Consider the following 22611-nt stretch of genomic DNA (forward strand, 5'->3'; position numbering starts at 1 on the left):
ATATTTGATTTTCACTGTTTTTGATACTTTAAAAGTATTACTGATCTGATATGATGATTTGGAAGCAGCATAAATGGACACGATATTAATGTATAAATAATTTCAGGTGACAATACAAAATATTAAAAATTTAATAAATGAATTGAAAACAGTCAAAGGTTTAGCATACTTTTAATCCCAAATAATATAAACTAATAATTTCACTACCCCATAAATGGGTATAGAACGTAGGGCAAATTAGTAGGACCAACTGCGCTATTTTCACTGCCGATAAATACACAAAAATTGTACACAATACCACATACTAGGCTACTGATCCAAAAGTGACCCCACAAAAATCAGCAAAAGCATGGAATACCAAACCTGAACCTTTTCCCCCTTACTTGTTTAATAGTAAAATAGCTCTATTGTCGGAATTCCACCCCTCTTAATTAAAATATTCAGTGTAGGCCACCTAATGCCTCTTCAATGCACTGTCATTAAGAAAAATGTAAGGAGCTGAAAAACTTATTAATTTAAATAAAAGTCAAAATTTATGGTATGTGACGAACATTTGATGGTTTATGGTATTTAATGAACACTGCGACGGAGATACTAAGTATGGTACGGAGCATAGGCGTTGCGAAAGAAGCCAAAAGAGACTGGAATTCCAAAGGAGTTCTTTTTAAGGTATATAAAGGTGGAGTCCCTGGAATAGTCTGCAAGGGAGGCAAAAAAAGCAATTGATTAAACCATAGCAAGCAACCAAAAATCGTAAGAACGTACGAAAAACCGAATAACATAAAAACAAACACCCCCCCCCCGAAAAAAAGAATAAAAAAAAGACATAATCAAACAACGATAATTCTCAGCCAGTGAATAAACGAAGAACAATGCAGATGTTTCGACAAACACATCCAATAGGCCATACTGCTTATAGTACAGTAATAATACGAAAAAAAAAAAAAAAATGCCCCAACCAGGAACAAATGGATAAAGTAATGCTTTCTTCACCATCCGGACTATAAAAAAGTGCTGAACAACATATCCAAAATCTCCATCTCTAACCCGTTGCGAATTTTTTTTTCTCGTTATTTTGTTACATTAATTCTTATTTTTCATGCAAAAATGAAGTGTCACAAAATAAGTGGTTGAGACGTCTATCTGTATCAGAATTGAGAGCTGAAACCGTTTCTGACGTTAGTTTTTCTTATAAACGTCAAATAAAATGAGAAAATTCATTTTTAGTAAAAAAAAATTTAGCAAAATTTCGTTATTTTTGGCAAAAGAACTAAGTGATAACCATGATATCTTTTTTTTTGTGTGTTTTTTTTTGTCCGTAAATGCAGATCACGATTGACAGAAAGGGCACTTTCCATTGTATGGCAATTCTAGCATCTGTCATTTCCCCCTCTGAAAAACAGAGTGGCACCTCCCCTGACTCACTGGTGGTGCTGACATGACTGAAGAACAGAGAAGGATTTGGGTCCTATCGAGGCCGGCGTGTCTTGAGGTCAACCTGTTGATGCAAAACCTAATGAATATCAGCTACACTATAAAGGAGCAGTATCTTGACTTGAGTGTGGACAGACAAACCTGTGACTGTAAAGATACTGTGAAGCTGGTAGATTTCTTCTAAGTGTCATCCCCATTCAAAGACAATGTACAGCTGAGAAACGTTGCAAAGGGAGTAAATTCAACTTCAGGCGTGAAGGTTGACGAAACCGAATCTGCTGGGAAGAAAATCTTAGAGAAGATGTCAGAAAAGACCTCGAAGGAACACGTCTTTAAAAAGAAAGATCAAGTGACTCTGATGACCACAAAAAGTCGGGCTCTTCTGAGGTGGCGCACATCGACCCGGCGCTACTTTTTCAGAGGTTCATTATCGTTGCCCAGAGGTCTAGTCTCAAGGAAGATTATTTCAAGTTTTAGCTCTGAACCATTCCTCCTGCTCTTTTCGAAGAAACGGATTCATGTAAAAGGCCAACAAGCCCGAACTACCAAATGCAGTATATCACTTACTCGGGTTTGATGATTAGTCCCCAAGCCCGGTGGAAATTACCAGCTTTGTTTTTGGCGGGGACATCCTTCTCTATTAGATCCCGTGGAAGGTCAATCCCACATACAAGGCTATCATGTCTTCGTGAATTCATTACGTAAAAAAAGTATCCCCGTGCAGTTGTCGTCTTCGACGCATACGACGGCGGTCCGTCAATCAAAGATGCAACCCATTTGCGTCGAGCTGAATTTGTCGGCCGCGAAGTGTTATTTACCGAAGACATGAATCTTTGCATGAAGAAAAAGGAGTTTCTTTCATGCAAGTAGAACAAATCGCGTTTTCTGAAGATTCTTGCAAACGCTCTGGTAGCCAGCGGTTGCGATGTATACCACTCTGAAGGAGATGCTGATCTAGACATAGTGAAGAAGGCTACGGGAACTGTACTCCATAGCGATACCATTGTGGTTGCTGATGACACGGACGTTCTCGTCCTCCTCATCTGTCATGTAGACACGAATTCAAATCGAGTTTAATTCTCGCTGGAAGCGAAATTTGGAAGTGAATGCTCAGCTTGGGATATTTGTCAGATAAAAGACAAGCTAGGATAAGAAGTTTGCCAGCTGATGCTGTTCTGTCACGCCTTACTGGGTTGCGACACAACATCGCACCTTTATGGCATCGGAAAAGGAGAAGCTCTTCAGCTATTGTTATCCAGCTCGAGTTCCACAGACGCCGGTACCCTGTTTACCAAAAAATCTGCATCTCATGATGAGATAGCTGTGGCTGGAAAGAAAGCTTTTCTGATACTCTACAACTTCCAGGATCTGCCAAGTCTTGACACTACCAGGAACTTTCCTCTGGAGTTTTCCAGAGGAAAGTCAATACTGCCACCTTATTCGTACACCCACAAGAGCTGCCTTTGACTATGATGGCAGCGAAGTATCATTCGTTCCGAGTCTAAAGCCAGGTTAAGATTTGGATAGGGAATACGGTTGACCCCCAAAAACACGGTTGACCCCCCTAAGCTGGGGGTGGAATCTTCAAGGCAACGAAGTTTTAGAGCCAAAAATGACGGATCTCCCAGCTGCTCCTCCTCATCTTCTAAAGACAGTGAAGTGTTCTTGCCGAGCTGATGGTTGCGACAGTGAGAGATGCTCCTGCAAGAAAAATGCCCTGGAATGCACCATAGCTTGTCAAGTATGTAGAGCAGTTTCGTGCAACAACGCGAAGTGTCAAAAAGATGAATTTTCTGAGGATGAGCTTTAAGTCTGTGATTTAATTTTCCCTGTGATTTTTGTTCCTTTGATCAATCAGATGTGCAGTTTTTTTTTTAGGTTTTATCACAAATCATTTTTACCACGTCGTTTTTTATAGTGATGAAGGTGAATGGATTTCGATTACAAATGTCAGCGACGAGCATAGTTTTTGGGGACGGGTGAGGAGGAAGATGAGTAAAAAGATCTTGGAGCATATAAAAAAGCCCGGTTTTTAAACTAAAAACTAATCTAGAAACTTTTATCGAACGCTTGTTTTTTTTTCCTTGAACGTTAAAATTTGTTCATTTTTGTTCAAAAACAGAGTATTTCTGATTTATTTTTTGAAATTTCGGAGAAAATAACATCATAAATCGTTTCATCGTTTAAACATGATAGATAAAGAAAAAAAAAACAAAATCTTCGTTATATTTCATTTTTTTCCAAAAAAAAAAAAAATTAATAAACAAAAACGGCGAAACAAAAAACAAATTTCGTCAATAGTAAGAAATAACGATTTTGGATATGTTGTTCAGCAATTTTTTCTGGTCTGGATAGTGAAGAAAGCATTACTTTTTAAATTTTTTCCTGGTCAAACCTTATTATTCCTGTACTATTAGCGGAAGTCCGCCAAAATACCTACTTTGTTTTTGATTTATTCACAGCCTGAAATTTATCGTCGTTTGGTTATGTTTTTTTCATTATTTTTAAGAACTTTTAAGAAGTTTTTAAGAACTTTTAAAAAATGTTCTGATTCTAATTAATCAGCCCTTGTGTGACTTTTATTTAATTTCCAATCGTTTTTCAAATAAACCCAAGAAATCCGCAGCCCTCCGTTGAAAATCCCCCCCCCCCCACATGAAAAATTCCTCCATAGAAAATCCCTCCCACGTAAAATTCTTCCACTGGAAAATTACCCAGGGACAATTCCATCTTCACTGCAAATCCTCCCCAGAAAATTTCTTGCTTACGATTCCGCCTGAAAAATACTCCTTATCATACTTCCGTTTGAAGAAAGATTTGTTTTTATTTAATTCCTGATCCTTTTAAGGTCATCGGGGAATCCCCCTGCATGGAAGATATTTCCCGGAAATCCCCCCCACCCCGATGGAAAGTTTCTCCTGCAGAAAATTTCACCATGTAGGATTTCTCCAGGCGATGATTCCCCCATGGAGATTTTCTCCCATAGGAAATCGTTGCCACGTAAAAATCCCTCGCAGAATTTCAACTCCGCTGAAAATTTCCCCAATACCTCTCCATATGTAAAACGGAGTCGCCAACGAGAAAGTAAGACAAATAAAACAAATTTCGGGCATGAATTCTGGCAAATTACTTCCGTGTAAAATTTCCCCTTGAAAGTTCACCTACAGAAAACTTCCATCTCAATAGGAAATTCTCCCCGTACAAAATCCATCCCCAGGCCCGTTTTTTTTAATACAGCGACTGTAACGGCTTTGAATTGGGCTTTTGTAAATGGAGAACTAGATGTTTGTCAGTTACTTATTTAAAACCTCCTAAAGTAAGTTAGAGACCATTAGAGAGAGAGATTCGGTTCTCTGAGTTAGTTCTCTTCAGGAAGATTTTTTAGGTTTCCCCCCTTTGTATGACTTTTGTGATTTAAATCACCTCTGATTTATTCCTGATTCTGACTTAGCAATATTTGTTGTTTTTTTTAAATTGACGGCGAAACCCAAATAAGTTTGGATTTCCTGTAGACAGAATATATGATTGGCTGTTTCAACAGCCAATGAGAATAGACGGAATAACGACGCACCATTCATTTCAGCTTTGGTACTTTCAAAACGAATATATTTTGGTACAGAGTACAAAGAAAAGAACCTTTTTGAACGTTTTTGTATAATATTTAAATAAAAAAAAAACATTTTAACAGTAATAAATGGCAAAAATAAAAACAAAATATCATTAGAAGTCTATAGCAACTCGGTTATTAACGTTATTAGGTCTTTGATTCAACTGTCCCTGCAAACACCAGGACAATCCCTGCCATATTAACAGGATAGAAATCCGGTGAAAAACAGTAGGTGGATTAGAGATCTAAGCCTTTCTTGGGATAGGACAGCCTGAAACCCTTAGAAAGAGTTTCAAAACCCTTCTCATAAATTTTCTACTATTCTTCATATGCCAAACCCAGGTTTTGGGTTGGTGGTTAAGCAGAAATAGAGTAACCCTAGCCGACGTTTCACCAAAGCAAAAAAATAAATAAATGAAAAAGAAAGTCATAAGCAAATCCAAGATAAAAGATCCATCTGTTCTTTAAGATAATTAGGTTAATATTGTTCTCGCAGAATCCCTCAACAATGTCCCATAGCCAAATCCTTGCACTTGAATTAGTCACCAAGCAAGTTCATACAGACACAGGCAGACAGTAGACCAAAGCAGAGAAAAACATACAAAAGATATAAGCCGCTCCCAAATAAAATATACCTTTTGCCCAGAATCAGCCAGGTAGTAAACCTCCAGAATGTAGCTTTGTCTCAATCTCACCAGGAATCATGAGAAAATAGTCAAATTAACAAATGCAAAGCAAAAAATTACTAGAGACTTAATTAAAACTTAGTAAAAGTTGAATTGAAAGTAAAAAAAAAACTTAACAGAAGCCTAAAACTAAACATTAGAGCCGCCCAAAGATACAGATAAATATCTGCTATTTTCCAAAAAAAAATCCAAAAAAAAGTACTCGTTTTATACCCGTTTTTTTTCTCACCATCAAAGAATAGTTACGACGAAAGATTGTGTGCACAGAACTTGGAATAAAACCTTAAAAAGTGACCTTCTTCAATTTTTAAATACTGACAAAAGTAAAAAAAATGAGAATCTTGAGTAAAAAGCCGTATGTTGCTTAAAAACAATCTCGGAAAAAGTTGAATTCACAAAAATGCTGAAGAACATGAGATTTATATGGGAATTGCATGAAATTATTGGGGAAACAATGGGAGATCTATAGCAAAGGGCAAGGCCATATCCAGCGGGAAGGGTTTAGGTGGTTTGAACCCCACACCTCAGAATTTTTGTCCAACCCATGAAAACATGACAAAAATACATATAATCAAACTTTTGATGTGTTTGGTAAAGATTTGTTTGTACCCCCACCCCCCGAACAAAACTGGTGGATATGGCCCTGGTAGGGGCTCCCATATATTAACCAAGATTTCAAGGTTGCTCATTAACAATATGAGATTCCCATACAAGTGTAAAATCTCAGAATTTGGCCGTCAATAAAAATTTCTTTTAGCAAAATAATAAAATCGAACTAACAACTTGAGAAAAAATTGAAATGAAATTTAAAGGGAATATATATGTGCTGTTTTCATTATTCTGAGAAATAGTGGCTGTTATTTTTTATTTTCTTAAGCTTTACATGGGCGTTTGGTGGAACTAAACACTCGCAAATTCTGGAAACCGGTTTCAAGGCTGTTCATGGACAATGTGAGATTCTCATATCAGATGGCCGAAATCACATGGAAATTCCGAAATCAGGAAATTCCGGAAATTCCGAAATTCCGAAATCTATCAAACTGAGCACTAAACAAGGCCGTACGGAGGATTTTTTTCGGGGGGGGGGGGTTACAAAAAAAAATCAAAACACGCATACAAAATTTGTTTATAACCATTTTTCTTACGTTTTTACGAGTCAAACAAACATTTCGGGGGGGGGGGGGGAGTTCAAGGTGGCCATCTGAACTATGCACCCAATAATCCGACCGTCAATTAAAATTTCTTTTAGCAAAATATCAGAAATCAAAACAAACTTACAATTTAAAACAATACAAAATTTGATATTACAATAAATTTTGAAATACATGTATGCTGCTTTCATTATGCTGAGAAATAAGGGCTAATTCTTTACGGTTTTCATTGGGTTTTGATGGAACTAAACACTTTCTAATTCTGAAAGCTGGTTTTGAGGTTGTTTCATTGACAATATGACGCTCTGATTATTTTTGAATCATCAATGGAAATGTAAATTCTTAAAATTCAGATTACCATCTAAATTAGACGTCCAACAATCAGACAGTCCATGAATTTCTTTTTCGTAAAATATTTGAAACTAAATCTAATTTACAACTGATCTGTAATACAGTTCTCTTTCTCTTTAATGTGGTTATACAACATTCTAGATTATATCAATGAGAGAAAATGTAAAATCATAGAAATTGTAAACCTAGACGAATCTAGAATGAAATGCATTTAAATTCTAGAAATTTTCAAGATCTTGAGATATAGAATTTTTCGGATAATTCTATTTAAATTAGGCAGGATATCTTTTAAACAGAAATTATGTTTACAAAATGAAACTTATTAAATAAATTTCGATCATGGTTTCAGTTAAAAAACCCCTTCTTAAGACTTTAGTTTTACTTAGCTGTTTAATTTTTCAATGTATTTTGTTTTTATGGTCAAACTTCTAAAAGTTTATTTTGCCATAATTTGAAGTTGCGATTTTTATTATTGAAGTTGTGAATTGAAATTGTAATATTAAATTGTGAATTGCTCGGTATAAATTGGACCAATCTTGAGAGAACTTTCGACCCCATTACTTCAATAAGGGGAGGAGACCTGGGATAGATGAACAAGTATGGAATAATATAATGGAAAATATGATCAAATACTCAATCTATGATGCTCAATGCTCCAGGGGTAGATATATATATATATATATTTTTTTTTTTTTGGGGGGGGGGGTAAAAATTTGGCTCCCCCGTCGTTATTTTTACCTTTCCAACCCTGTATTTAGGGCAACTTTCAACCTTCTAGAGGGACAAGTACCCCTAATAGTACCCCCTCGACCCGCTTCTGCGAGGCTCCTCCCGTGAATAAATGATATTTTATGCAAAATTTGTCAATTTTGCGATGTCACCCCTTTTTCAAACAGCCCAACAAATTTTTGCTAATTTCTTTTTTTGGACCTAACCGATTCATGGAATAAAAAATACTACATTATTATTCTGAAATGAATATTCATTATTATAATGAAATTATTCTGAAAATTATTATTGAAAGAATTATTTTTAAAAATCATATTCTTTTAACACACTTGCTAAAATGTAAATTAAAACTGAACTCAACCCAGGAGAAATCCCCCTAGATCTGCCGTTCTGACAATCCATTGCAGATTTTGCTCAATAGGAAATCAGATATTAGAATTTTCTTATAAATTCTTATCCTATACGCAACCTTGTACAATTTTAATCTTCCAATTTTCGGTAAGCTTACAATTTTGATGGCCCCTTTTGTTTTGCTTGCGCCAATTTTGAGAGATTCCCTACTTTCTGTAGACGCATGAAATGGATATAATGGAATTTCTTGAAATTATGAGACAATACATGATATTACAGGTGAAACTGTAGAAATCACTAGATTTAAGAAAGAGGGAAGGAGATGGGCCTGAAAGCCCCCTTCCTGTGTATATACCCGATTTTAAATTTTGTTTTAGTTTCTTTTTCAACACACCGTGATTATACGTACTTTTTTACAAGAGAACCGCTTATATATGCCAGGTATGTATTTCAAAAGTCTGCTATGATCGTGATTAACCAATTTAGGAGCTTTTAGCATCTGCCGATCGATTCTTCTTATTCCGATGTAACAAAATGGGCTATATTTCCTGAGACGTTTGCAGGAACTGATTTTAGGCAGGGAGAGGGGGGGGGGTAAATAACAAAAAAGAAGTATACAAAAATTGTACCAATGAATGAAGTCAGAATAAACCATATTCTTTTTTCTCAAGAGGAGTGGTGCAGCCTGGTGCTCCTGCACTAAGTGCGTACCTTGATACATTCTCCTACCTTTAGTCAGGTGATTGGCTCTGCTGGCTCAATAGTTATTGTTGAAAAGTTCCATATAAAAATATTCGAAGGATCCAACTTTAATTATCTAATTATTAATTTAAAATTACTATTCAAATTTTTATTAATTAATTTAAGGGATTTAATTCAAGCGAACTATTTCAAGATTCTACATGTTTTTCTTTTTTTGCAGTTTGTTTAGAACATGTCACCAATGTTTCCAAACGTCTGGCTTTACAACCAACCCTTCTCCCCTCCCCGATCTAACTATAAGTAGGTACATGGGCGTAGCTCCAGCATTTTTATTGTGGGGGCAAGAGGAGTCCATATCTAGATAGTCAAGGGGCATGGGCTATATAATTTCTCCAGATTATTGGGGGAAAACTGCCCCCCTCCCCCCAAAACGACACCCATGAATAGGTAAGGTAAAACGCAACATATGCAAATATTTAGTCACCTGAGAATTAGTAAAATAAGATGCGATTTAAAAATTATTTTTTGTAATAGATATTATATTGCATACAATCAAAGTTTTTACTTATAACTAATTTTTCTTTTCTTTTTTTTTCAATTATCTTCTGGGTCAATCAAATACTTTTTTTTCTTTTTTTTTATCAGGTTTTTATTTTATTTTCGGTCAATCATACAAAATAAAAAAAAAACGTACAATTTAATCCATGTCTTTTGATGCTTTGAATTCTAATTAACCAATTCAAACACTCAGATTCGATTTTCACTCTCCTTAGTAATTTTTATTTGATATTCTCAGTGAGGAGAATCCATAAAACCAAGAAAATGTGGGATATCGAGGGGGGGGGGTGGATTTGTTAACTTTCATTTTTTTTTACTTTTTTACGGATCGACTGACAAGATAGTAAAACAATAAGTAGGCTGAATAGGAATATATTGTAAGTTTCCACTATTTCTAAAACTAGGTATACACCCATGGGGTGGAGTACCTCGGGGTCCTCCCCCCGAAACTCAAAATCTTTCAAATTTCAGGGGCACTTTAGATTCGAATTATCAAAATTTTTCGTTATTAATCCCCAGCTTCTCTTGAAAAACTCCCTGCGTCTGTGACTCCTCTCTCCAACGTTACACAGCCTTTAAGAAACTAAAACTAATTTATCTTATGTAGTTCTAAAACCCTAAACTAAAGGTAATAAGTGTTTCTACTCACCCGTCACTGAATGAACCATTCCACTCCTTTTCACCCCAAGGGTTTCGTAATCGAACCATGTAGATTTTTTCCTTCCCACTAGAACGAAATGACGTAACAAATTATTAATCTGAAGTTTTTGGTACTACAACACCAAGAAAAATTCTCTTATTTGATCAACAAATAATTTCCAAAATTTTAGACTCGATGGACAAAGTTGTCAGCTGTCGCAAGATAGCAAAAATTTCGCTCATACTTTCGGTATCAAGCAACACACGTCATCCCGCCTCCAAATGCGTTTCACTAGAAGACGAACAAAAAATTTTGCTGTCGATTTTATGCCCGAGGTCATTTAGTCAATTTATTTTCATTTGGCAACTAGACAAGAAGGATATCGTCAAAACAATGAATTTGCTGTCTTTACTCTTAGTTTTTCCACAGTGTGGAATGCGAAGGAGCAACCTGAATAGCGTATTCATTTTGTGCAAAAAACACACTATAACACTTCAAATTCCTAAGAATGATGAAAGAAAAAATCACAGCTACACTTACATTATAAAGCCTAATGTAAGTGTAGTAAACTAATTTAAATTTAGAGAAAATAAATTTAATTTTACAAATTCCTAGAACTTCAAACTGCGAAGAAGAAAAAGAATGGTAATTACAGTAATGGTAATTTCATTCAAACTCCAAAGATGTAAAAGGTTGTCAATTACAGTAATGGTAATTTCATTAGAAATACAAAGAAGTAATAAATGGTAATTACAGTAATGGTAATTTCATTCGAACTACGAAGATGTAAAAGAATGTTAATTACAGTAATGGTAATTTCATTCGAACTACGAAGATGTAAAAGAATGTTAATTACAGTAATGATATTTTATTAGAAATACGATGAAGTAAAAATATGTTAATTACAGTAATGGTAATTTCATTCAAAGTACAGAGAAGTAAAAGAATGGTAATTACAGTAATGGTAATAGCAATATAGCAATCCTAATAGTGAGGATAATTTACAAATTAAAGCATATCAGCAATTGAACAATTAAAAAGTTCATTTGATACCAGGGCATCTTATCTGGCGTGCGTAATGCGGATTTGCGTTTTTTTTCTCTCACAAAACGCAGTATGTGGAAATAAGGAGACGCAAAGTTTTTAGTAGGCTCCCTCAAAACAACTCTTCCTGTGAAAAATCGTTTAAAAAGAATTTGAAAGTTGAAATTAGGAAAGGTAGAAAGTCCAAAAATATAGAAGCTTTAAAGAATTCTATAAAAACATCATTTTGGAATCTCATATTTATCCCGGGATGAAAGCATTACCAACTGGTGGATGTCAAATATTTTAAAGCAGTATATTTTCCGAAATACCGATTTGCAAACAAAAGACAGGGGAAGCTTTACAAAATGAAATTACAGAATAAATTACTACAAGAAATCCTAATGGACTTCACACCTGCAGCTAATGAATGGTCAAGTGTCAAATGGTCTTGCTATGGATTATACGAAATTTTTTTAACACGCTGCAAATGCTACAATCTTTTAACTACTAAAGGCATCAAAATAATAAAAATATTTACTTCTTGGACTCACCTTAGGTCTATTCAAGCCAATATTTTTGCTTTACAATGCAAAATAGCCAATAACGGTACCTTGTAGGAGTTTGATCACTTTTTTTTTACAACAAAATCTTAAAAATCTTAAATATTCGTTCCGTCGAGCCCCTTGTCAGTTCCGTCAACCATTGGTTCGATGCTAAAACCCAGAAAAAAAAAAAAAAAAAAAAAAAAAAAAAAAAAAACACGGAACTGACATTCGAAAGAAAACCTTGTAATTTTGTTGCCGATTAAGGGGCCTTTTTTGAAGTTCTAAAAGATGTATAATTTAATCGTTATAAAATCTCTTTTAACGTCGTCTAAAAAAGTCTTTAGAGTGCATAATAAACTAGAATGAGTTGGATGAAATAAAAAAAAAAAAAAAAAAATATGTGGTAGTTTAATCAAACAGTTCGTCGTAACAAACTGTAAGTAAGGAGCGACCCGGCTCAATGGTAACTGAAACTCTAAAAAACGGAATTTTGATACCAATAGATACATCAAAAGAATCAGATTTTAATTCTGATTTTAAATATATAAGTTTCATCAAGTTTAACCTTACGAATCAAAAGTTACGCGCCTGAAAAAAATTGGCTGGCTGATTTTCGAAAAAAGGGGGAAAGACCTTCTAAAAGTTATAGAACCTTAATGAAAATCACACCATCATATTCAGCGTATAAGAGAACCCTACTGTAGAGGTTTCAAGCACCTATCTACAAAAATGTGGAATTTTGCATTTTTTGCCAGAAGAAAGAAAGATAGAGGTTTCAAGCACCTATCTACAAAAATGTGGAATTTTGCATTTTTTGTCACAAGAAAGTTCATGGATGCATGCTTATTTGTTTTTTTTTTCCAGGGGTGATCGTATCGAACCAGGAATCCTAGAATATCGCGAAAGGACCCATTGGTACGGAAATTAAAAGTTCTATTGCTCTTTTTGAGTGACATAAAAATCGAGGGCAACTAGGCCCACTCCAACGCTCATTTTTTTCCAAAGTCCCCCGATCAAAATTTTGAGATATCCATTTTGTTCAGCATGGTCGAAAATATGATAACAATGTCTTTTAGAATGACTTAATCTGCCGAAGTCCCCGGGGGGAGCGCTGAAAGTTATGAACTTTACCCAATGTTAACATATAGTATTGGTTATTGGGAAGTATACAGACGTTTTCAGGGGGGATTTTTTCTAGTAGGTGGAGGGAGGGGGTTATATGGGAGGATCTTTCCACGAAGGAAGCTTTCATGGGGGAAGAGACATTGCTATGAAGGGGCACCGGATTTCCCATCATTATTAAAGAAAAAGATCAGAAATTAAATACAAAAAGTTTTTCAACTGAAAGTAAGGAGCAACATCAAAACTTAAAACGAACAGAAAATATCTTCGTATATGATTGGGTTCACCCCTAGTCAATACCTCGCTCTTTAAGCCAAAGACTTTTTAATACTTTCATAAGAGCTATTTATTCTAATTAACGGCCTTTGTGATTAAGGGGTAATTTTTAAAGAATGGGAACAAAATTCGAACTTTAGCTTAAAGAGAACGACGAAGTAAGGAACGACGTTAAAACTTAAAACGAACAGAAATTGTTCCGTATATGAAAGGGGCTGTCCCCTCCTCAACGCCTCGCTCTTTACGCTAAAGTTTGACTTTCTCACAAATCTTTATTTTTTAAAACAATAAAAAACTTTAGCGTAAAGAGCGAGGCGTTGAGGAGGGGACAGCCCCTTTCATATACGGAATAATTTCTGTTCGTTTTAAGTTTTAAGGTTGCTCCTTACTTTCAGTTAAAAAAACTTGTTTTTTTATTTAATGTCACATTAAAACACCACCAAAAAACATTAGGTTCTTCCCTAGTTGCCAAAAGTTCCCGTTAGGCACATTCTTAGTAAATATTACGCAAGCTACCCAAGTGTAGCATTTTTCTTTCCGTTGGATGTCTCAAAATTGAATTGAATGGGTTTTAAATTTACCTTTCAAAAGTTATTACTACAAAGAATTTAGCATAATTTTAGAGAGGGACTCTTCCCCCTCCCCACAAAAAATAAAATATAAAAATATATAGATATAAAACCAAAGGGCCAAAAATATACTAAGAAATGCTCGAATGTTTCTGCTTCACGTTACCAACTCAACCATTTGGATCTAAATTAAGAGTTTTTAAACGAGTTATTAAACACGTGTTTAAAACGAGTTATTAAACACGAGTTTAATCGATGTGTTTTTCACAACATTTTTGTTATGCATAAAAATGGAATTTTAATAAAATACAAACACCGATTTTCAAATGTTTTGTACCGTTTTTTTTTATCTATTTGTGTTATTTATTCCATGTTAGCTGTTTGGTGATTTTTTTTTCAATTGAAGAAGGCTTCCGTAGTTGAGGCAAAAATATTAGTACATCTTTTAACATATTTATTTTATTAGTATTTCAGTGCAATGTTTCTTCGATTTTTTCAGTGCAATAACCAATAAATCTGTTTTTCAATAAGAATACCAAAAAAAGTATTTTTTTTACGAAAGAGAGGGAGGGGAGGAGGGCTGAAATCTATGAGAAGCGGAGAGCACTTGCCAAAACTCAAATTTATTTAATTTTATCTAATTAATATAACTAATTACGATTTCACTAATTTATTATATCTAATTAATATAATTTGTTATTACTTAATATATTTTTTTCCCTCTCTTAATTTTTTTTTTCAAATCTAGGTGGGGGGGTTGTTTATTCGATGTTTTTCATTACAATAACCAATAAATCTGTTTTAACTAAGAACACCAAAAAAAGTGTTTTTTTCCCCAAAGGGGGAGGAGGGGGAGTGAAATCTATGGGGGAGAGGGGAGCAATTGCCAATACTCGGATTTATTTAGTTTCATTTAATTAATGTAACTTATTATGATTTCACTAATTTATTATATCTAATTAATGTAATTTATTACGATTTAATATATTCTTTTCCTCTCTGTATTAGAGAACTTACCCTTTATTTATATGCTTATAAATTATAATTTTATATATTACAATGTCCATCTTACCGCAAGAACGCGAATAATCTGGTGTCCTTAAGAAATACTTTCCGAATAGCGGTGATTCCGTAGGCATGTCCCTTCACCAGGCCAACATCTGTCCTCGCTTCCATTTCTGACTCGGAGCTTGCCTAAAAAAATGTATTTTATTATAAATTACTTTAAACGTTAAATGCTTAAGTTTTTCTAACTGATTACACTTAATTATTAGTTTTCTAATATCATTCCAGTATCAATATCATATATATATACATATATATATATATATATATAAAAAAAAAAAAAAAAAAAAAAAAAAAAAAAAAAAAAACTATAATAGTCAAGGCTGAAGCCAAACTAAATTTCATTATAATCAACAAGTAAATACAACCAGGTTAAAATTACAGACAATAAAAGGCACATAAGTATTTATAAGATAGCTCTTTCTGCATTTGAGTGGCACAAGTCAATTCTGGACAAGGAGTTTCAGCATATTGCCATGTGAGGTGTCAGGGGCATCAATCCTTGAAAATATAGGGAAAGATAGTTTTCAAAATCTAGGGGGACAATTTTGTTGCTTTTTTCAATTTTTTTCAACAAAAAATTAAAAGAGGCATTTTACAACAAAACAAAGGCATTTTTTGAAATTAGGAGAGTGCAAAGAAATGTAGGGAGCAATTGTGCCTCCCACCAATTGGCACCCTTATTAAGTGTAATAGAAATGTAGCGAAATTCCTCAAATGAATTTAAACTTTGGATGCTACCTAGCGGATTGATTAAATTACACTATCAAGAAGTTAGATGGTGCTAATAACAAATGGGATGAATGTGGGTCATATACCTGGGTTTCCTTGTACAATACCGTTATGTTACGACTCTAAGGAATATTTGAACAGTCCAATTCTTAATCACGTATATCATCACAGACCACTACTAACAACTCACCGCAGCAGCAAGCCACCTGAGGTTAACACAGCTGCTTACACTCCTCATCCATCCTAAACTATTCAAAGCCTCCCTCTTTGAACCCTCCCAGGAAGTTCCCATTTCTCTTAAATCTCTCTTTACGACATGCTTCCACCCCTACTGCTGATGAACCGTTTTCAATTTAGCCCTAGACAGTTCGATAATTTTTTACTTATAATTTTTGAATAACTAAACGATAATTTTTGTTCGTTTTACAGTTCTAGTGCTGCTCTTTTCTTTCATTTGAATATACTTGATTTCCAATTTAATTTCTGTTCGTTCTTAATATCAAATCCAGGGTTGTCCTAAATGTGGAAGAAAGGCCGCAGCTTTCATTTAACAAAACACTAAATTAAAATAGGCTTGACGCTTTCAATGTTTGATACTTATATTTAGTTGCCCTTTCACCGTTGCTTGGAAAAAAAGGCTCCTAATTTAATAAGGAAATACCCATTGATGTCTCGAAATTTGAAATGGTTTCTATTAACAACTCACCGCAGTACCAAGCCGCCTGAGACCAACACAGCTACGCACGCGCCTCATCCATCCTAATCTATTCAAAGCCACCCTCTTTACACCCTCCCAGGAAGATCCCATTTCCATCAAATCCTTCTTTACGACATCCTCCCACCCCAACTGTGGACGGCCTGCTTTCCGTTTAGGAAATGAAACAGGATTCAATTAATCTTTAGAAATACTTCTACTAAAAACTTGCTGCCTAAGACCAACACAGTTGGGCACACTCCTTTTCCATTCAAATCTTTTCAAAGCCTCCCTTTTACAGCCTCAAAAGAAGTCCCGGTTTCCTTTAAATCTTTTGTTGTGACCTCCTCCAACCCCATTGGAAAATAACTTACTTTTCGTTTGGCCTTAGACGGCCCAAAAGAACAATCTTTGGCAATTTTGGCGGACTAATTAAGTGATTTAATTGGATTAATTTAGTGAACTAACCTTTAGTGGATTTTAGAAATGAATGAGTTCAGCAGCAAATAAATTGAGCTCTTTCCGACAAAGTTGTGTTTCTTCTTGTTTAGCGACCTTCATTCTAGTATGGTATGGTATTATGGACTTTATGGACTACATGGTCCATAATACCATAGTATAGGCTATGTATAATATATACTAATAATAGTAAATAGTATAATAGTAAATAATAAATAGTATATAAGGTATAGTATATACTAACAATACCATAGTATACTATGGTATTATGGATACTATGGTCTACAGAGGGAGCTGAAAACCCCCAGTTTACGGTTTTCAGGTGATTATAATGGTGGACAATTCATTTTGATTTTCAGGTTCCTTTTCGAAGGTCCCAAAATTTTTTTTAGCTATAAACCTTTACTTTGAAGATAAAGTGAAATGATAGTTGAATAAGGACTACATGGTCCATATAGTTATTGAGATAAAGTGAAACATTCATGAATCAGCTTTAAATGAACGACTTTTCTCAGTAGATTTTTTTTCTAACGTGGTTTTGAATTTTTTGTTACTAGGTTGCGGCTACTAGATCAATAGCCTGGAGCAAATAAGACTCATTATATACTATGTATAAGTAATTAGGCCCATATACAACTTTAAATAAAAGAATCTTTAAGATAATTAAATTTTCAACTCCAAAAAGAAAATTTAATATAAAATTGATAGAATTTCTCACATTTGTAATAGCATTGTAAGGATTGGAGCTCTTCAACTATCACATATAAAAAAAGAGTATTGCATCAAATAGATAAGAAATTATTGTAAAAACAGAAAATTTCCGATTCGGGGGGTTTGCCCCTCCTCTCTTGCGCCCAAATATTTCGTGGAATCAGTGAAGCAAAATTAATCCATTTTACGATTAAATTATCTCATTAAATCAAAAAAAAACTAACCCCCTCCTTTTCTCCAAAAGAAAATCCAAGAAATAGGCACGACTAAGATCATTTGTTTTGGCATCTGCAAAAGTCTTTTGCTACATCATACTAAAGCTTAATAATTAAGCTACAGCAAATTATGAAAGCTGGGCCATTGGTGGATATTTTGAGGGGCCAACCCCCCCCCCCCCCCCCGCGCTCTGGCCCCAAACATGCCCTGGACAAAACAAAGTTCGATTAGCAACTGACAATAAACTTGGTAACTAGAATGATTAAATAACTTTAAATAATCTTCACACAATTCTGAAACATTGCAAGTTTTATCCCAAACTTGCACGTAACCGGAAACTGTAAAGATAATAAAAAGAATCGTGAGGGTTAACTTAATGAGTCATAAACAAAATACTTTCTGATGAGAAGTTTTTCGTAATTTGCAAGTTCGTGGCTGAATATTTACAAGAATAATAACAACAAGCATCACTTTATATTTTTATTGTTCTACAAATACAATTTTTGTTTATGCCCTTCAATTTCTGAAAACTTACTAAGTATTTAACGAAAAACAGTTCTTAACAGATGTTTCGTATTTTCTTGGATAGGGTTATTCCACCAGTTATTAGAAGAAAAAAAAGGTCCTACATAAAATTTCAAAGGACATTTTTATGGCCCAAAAAAGAATAAAACAGGAAAAATTCAAGAGAATATTTTTCCTTACCAGAAGAAAAAAGTTTTAACACTCGATGGCACAATATCAATATCTAAAAGTACAGATTATTGTGAAACCTAATAGATAATCTGTGCTAAACTAATAGGTTGCCCCTTTGTGGTATAAGATTTTGTGGCAAATTCTGAATAATCCCGCCACTTCGCGGATCCCACTCCCACTATTTATGAAATTCCGGCTAATTCCCTGTTGCACCATTGAACAGAAGTTAGTACTGGAAATGTCCATAAATACAAAAAATTTAATCCAAACACCCTTTTAGAAATTCTGGATTCGTCGTTCAGTCAGGTCATAAGTTATACCTGTGACAGATTTATTTATTTAATATATCCCTAGAAAGAATTATTTTCTAAATTAAAACTGTTCAAATACTTTACGCCCCCGGTAAATACCCCCCCCCCCCGGAAAATATTCTCCGGAAAGTTTTATTTTTTCTAATTTCCGTAGGGGAAAGGAGTTTTGGTACTCGTGTATTATGGGCAAAAGTAGTGTAATTTACTTAATTAACGAAATTTTTCGTTAATTAAATTTGCTCTTAACGCAAGTTTATCGGATCAACCGCTTTTGCCCCCCCCCCTAAAAAGGTCCCGGATCTGCCCTTGCCTCTTTTTTTAAGGCGGAAGTAAAGGATTCCATGTGACTTTTAAGGGAGAGGAGGTCCGATGCGAGACGTTTGAGGAGGTCCGATATTGAGACGTTTAATTCATAAACTGTTGCCATGTATGACGTTTTTGTCAAATCATAGATTCATTTCCCTCATCCCCTCTAGAATATTTCCAGAGAGGTACTGTTAGTCATAACGACGGTGTTAAAAGATGTGGGCTGAACGTTTTCAAGTGTTGGTCGTGGGAGAATGTTGTGTATCGAGAGTAAAATGAGTTGAGTATACAGGACAAAATCATGAAGGGAGGTAAGTCTCCCCCCCGGTTCGGTGGATGAGAAAGTTTGATGCCGAGTCAATATTTAATATCATACGCTTTGAATCTCTTGAAAGGTTAATTTAACGTTAATAAAAGATAGGCCTGGGACGTGATATATGGTTGGTAAAATAACATTAATGCAGTGGTTAATTTGTGTCGCTAATTAGTCTTTGGCCCGGCTTTCCTATGAAAATTAACTTTACTAATGCCCCTTGGCGAAAATGTCTTCGTTTTGGTTATATTCTAAGTTTGTTTACCGAGTCCGAGTCCGTTCCGAGTCCGTTGTCCGTTGTCAACGGACAATTTAATTTAAAATCAACTGAGTCCGTTGATTTTGAATTGAATTTATCAAGTATTTTGGGCAATCGGTTGCATCAAGACTGGGCTGGGTAATTTTGAATTGCCATTTTACTTTTGGAAAAGGAGCTTGTATTTTGCGTTTTTTTGCCATAAAATCAATGACAACACAGGACAACAATGACAACGCATTTTTGTTACTTTTTAACGAGTTGGGCAAATATTTCGGGGGGGGGGGGCTTAAAAACCCAGTAGCCCCTGGATACAGCCTTGGCTAAGGGTGCATGGGCGCCCATATGGGAGGGAAGCTCCAACCCCCCCCCGGGCTGAATGATATCGAGCGCTCAGAAAAAAGAGAGTGAAGGAAAAAAAAGTTAAATATGAAACAAAAAAAAGGAAAGATACAGAGAAAAGACTCTTCTGAGATAGGACAGTAGCGAACCACTTCGCCGGCTCACACCCTTTCTTTCTGCTTTTGCAATCATAGATAACATAGTTTCACACCGTATATCAAAGTTGATCGAGCTACTGAGAAATACAAAATGAATCGCTTAAACAAAGGAAATGGGAGAAGCGTTTATACGCGCCGAAACGCTTGGTGACAGATATTTTTTAGGATGATCTTACTGTCTAGATATGTGTACTGTGCTATGTCAATAAATCGAACTCTGTACCTGGATTGCGCAACACATCAAAGCATGATTCTCCTTCTTCTTTAAAAGGCTTTTGAATAATTCCTTACGGACAACCCCATCTTTCATGTCCATAGTGGTTAAATCCATAATTTCAGAGACACCACCGGTGAAGTCAACTAAGGCATCACTCAAATTCCCTCCATCAAGGGATTCGTAACATCCGTTAAGTTTTGCATACGCTTTTTCCAATAAGGCACACCTGTTGAATAAGAAAAAAGAAACGATCAACAAAGAATTTAGTTAATGAACTTCAAATACATGGGCCAAGGACACATGGACGAAGATTGGGAGGGGAGACAATTGCCCTCTCTTGTTTCAGAACGCCTTTTTTTAGGTATTTTCATTGAAAATATCTTTTTTAGCATTTTCATTGGGAAAAAATGCTCCTCTCCCTAGACCTTGAAAAATACATTTTGTCCCTCTATATTTTCATGAACCAGCGTACAGCGTGAACAAAAAACGGCCTCAATGCTATCTAGATACGTCCTGTTACAAAAATTAGAGACATCCTGTGAATAGTTTATATATTTTGGTTAAACTAAAATCGACGCTTCGGTATCCGGTTCGGGGCTCAATGGATATAAAATAGGGGCAGTAACTTGCTAATTTTAGTACCCAAGAACATTGAAGCAATATAAAATTAATTAGTAATTTTTTACCGATTGGTAATTAATTAAAATTGATAACTAAAAATTTTATTATTCGGTGCTTAGGAAAATTAATAGAGTAGAGGAGATGGTAGCTGATTCGATGACACCGATGAGACAATTCTTTGTAAAAACCGTTTTGCCATAAAAAAAACTAGACAATAATGTAGATGGAGTGAACAGGGAACAAATATTCCTTGATGTACTAACTCCATCCCGCCCCCCTCCTAAGACTCAAAAATGTGATGTCATAATAATGAAACATTCAGGTTTGTTACAAAATATCCGTGGTTGCTCTAACCGAGGAAAATTGAAGAAAGAAAAAAAAACTCTTGGGACACTCCAACCCTCCGAATAGTCAAACCAATTGGGAAAAGACTCAAAATTGCCCCTTAGATTCTAACGAAATATTGTTTTCTATTTTATTATCAAAAAAAAAAAAAAAAAAAAAAAAATGAAAAGCTCCCAACCTATATTTTAAATTGTTTCCATCCCCCACATTCTTGTGAGTGAAATACCAGAGCTAGGAAGCTGCTATCCTGACTTACTTTTGTGGTCCCAAAAACTAGTAAACTACTGTCTCAGTTTTATATCCTAAAGAGCAACAGCCCAGAAAGACTAAGGCAGACCCAATTTTAGTTGAGAATTTATAGCTATTCTAGGGACATGCCATGTCCTCAAGTTGGAGATGCCCATAAACCTAGAACAGTTTTGAGGGTATCACTCAAATTCCCTTCGTGAAGGGATTCATTAACCGGTTCAGCTTTAAATGCACTTTCTCCAATAAGGCATATTTGTTGATTAAGAAATGAAAAAAGAAATAAAAATATAATTAACATTAAAAACATTGTTTACAAAGAAGAAAATGATTTAACATATCATCTAGGTCTGAAATTATATGGACCATCGACAATAAACGACCATCATGGTATTTAGATGCAACCTGTGATAAGAAATTGTCATTAGTTTATACCTATTCATAGGGTATGATATTTTTCCGTTCTGAGGACATGTATTAGCCCTTTAAGACTGAATTAGGTGGCATGGGCATGTGATCAAGTTGGATAAAGCACATAAACCCATAATGGTTTAGAGTGGAACATTAAATTTCCTTTACGAGCAGGGATACAAATTGAAAAAATATAGGGTATGGGCGAGGGAGACTAAGGATTTTTTTTATTGGAAATACCAAAAGGGGTTATTTTCTCAATCTTAAAGGAAGGGGTAATTCTTTTTTCTTTTTTTTTTACAGAAATATAAAAAAAAGTATTTTTCAAAATGTAGGGGAGGGGAAAAATAAAATATGCCCCCCCCTATTGGAATCCCTGCCCATCAAGGGAATTATAGCACTTTTTATGCTTTGCATGCGCTTTCTCCTGTAAGTCACACCTTTCCAGTATGAAATTAACTAGAACAGAAAACTTGATTATCATTTATTGAAGATATTATTAAATATTGAAATATTTTTAAAATTTAATATTGAGGACGTTTTTACACGAAATATAAATAATTTAATACATCCCTTAGGTTCGGAAATGACAAATATACAGTGAATTGACATTAAAATCCCCATTATACCTAGAAGGGTCTTCGATAAGAATTTTTCCTTACTTTGTGTCTATTCTAGAGATAGAACAGACAGGATACAGGATTATTTAACTTAGGGATAGATATATAAGATTGACTACAACTGAAAGTATGATGCAACACTAAA

General features: G+C 34.9%; 1 protein-coding gene across 2 annotated transcripts in view; it reads right to left on the reverse strand.

Moving 5' to 3' along the window:
* The window catches only part of LOC148941866 (calpain-5-like), a 106010-nt gene that overhangs the window by 49267 nt on the left and 34132 nt on the right, over nt 1-22611 (reverse strand). For both annotated transcript variants that reach the window (XM_089102905.1, XM_089102904.1), the window contains exons 5-7: nt 20230-20449; nt 14820-14941; nt 10219-10296 (exon numbers count right to left, since the gene is read on the reverse strand). In XM_089102905.1, coding sequence (XP_088959031.1) covers nt 10219-10296; nt 14820-14941; nt 20230-20449 — 420 coding nt within the window. The remainder of the gene's footprint in view (nt 1-10218; nt 10297-14819; nt 14942-20229; nt 20450-22611) is intronic.

Source organism: Artemia sp. Qi Xiang Cuo, chromosome 17 (assembly GCF_049724085.1).
Source record: "Artemia sp. Qi Xiang Cuo chromosome 17, ASM4972408v1, whole genome shotgun sequence".
In the NCBI taxonomy this organism is placed as follows: domain Eukaryota; kingdom Metazoa; phylum Arthropoda; class Branchiopoda; order Anostraca; family Artemiidae; genus Artemia; species Artemia sp. Qi Xiang Cuo.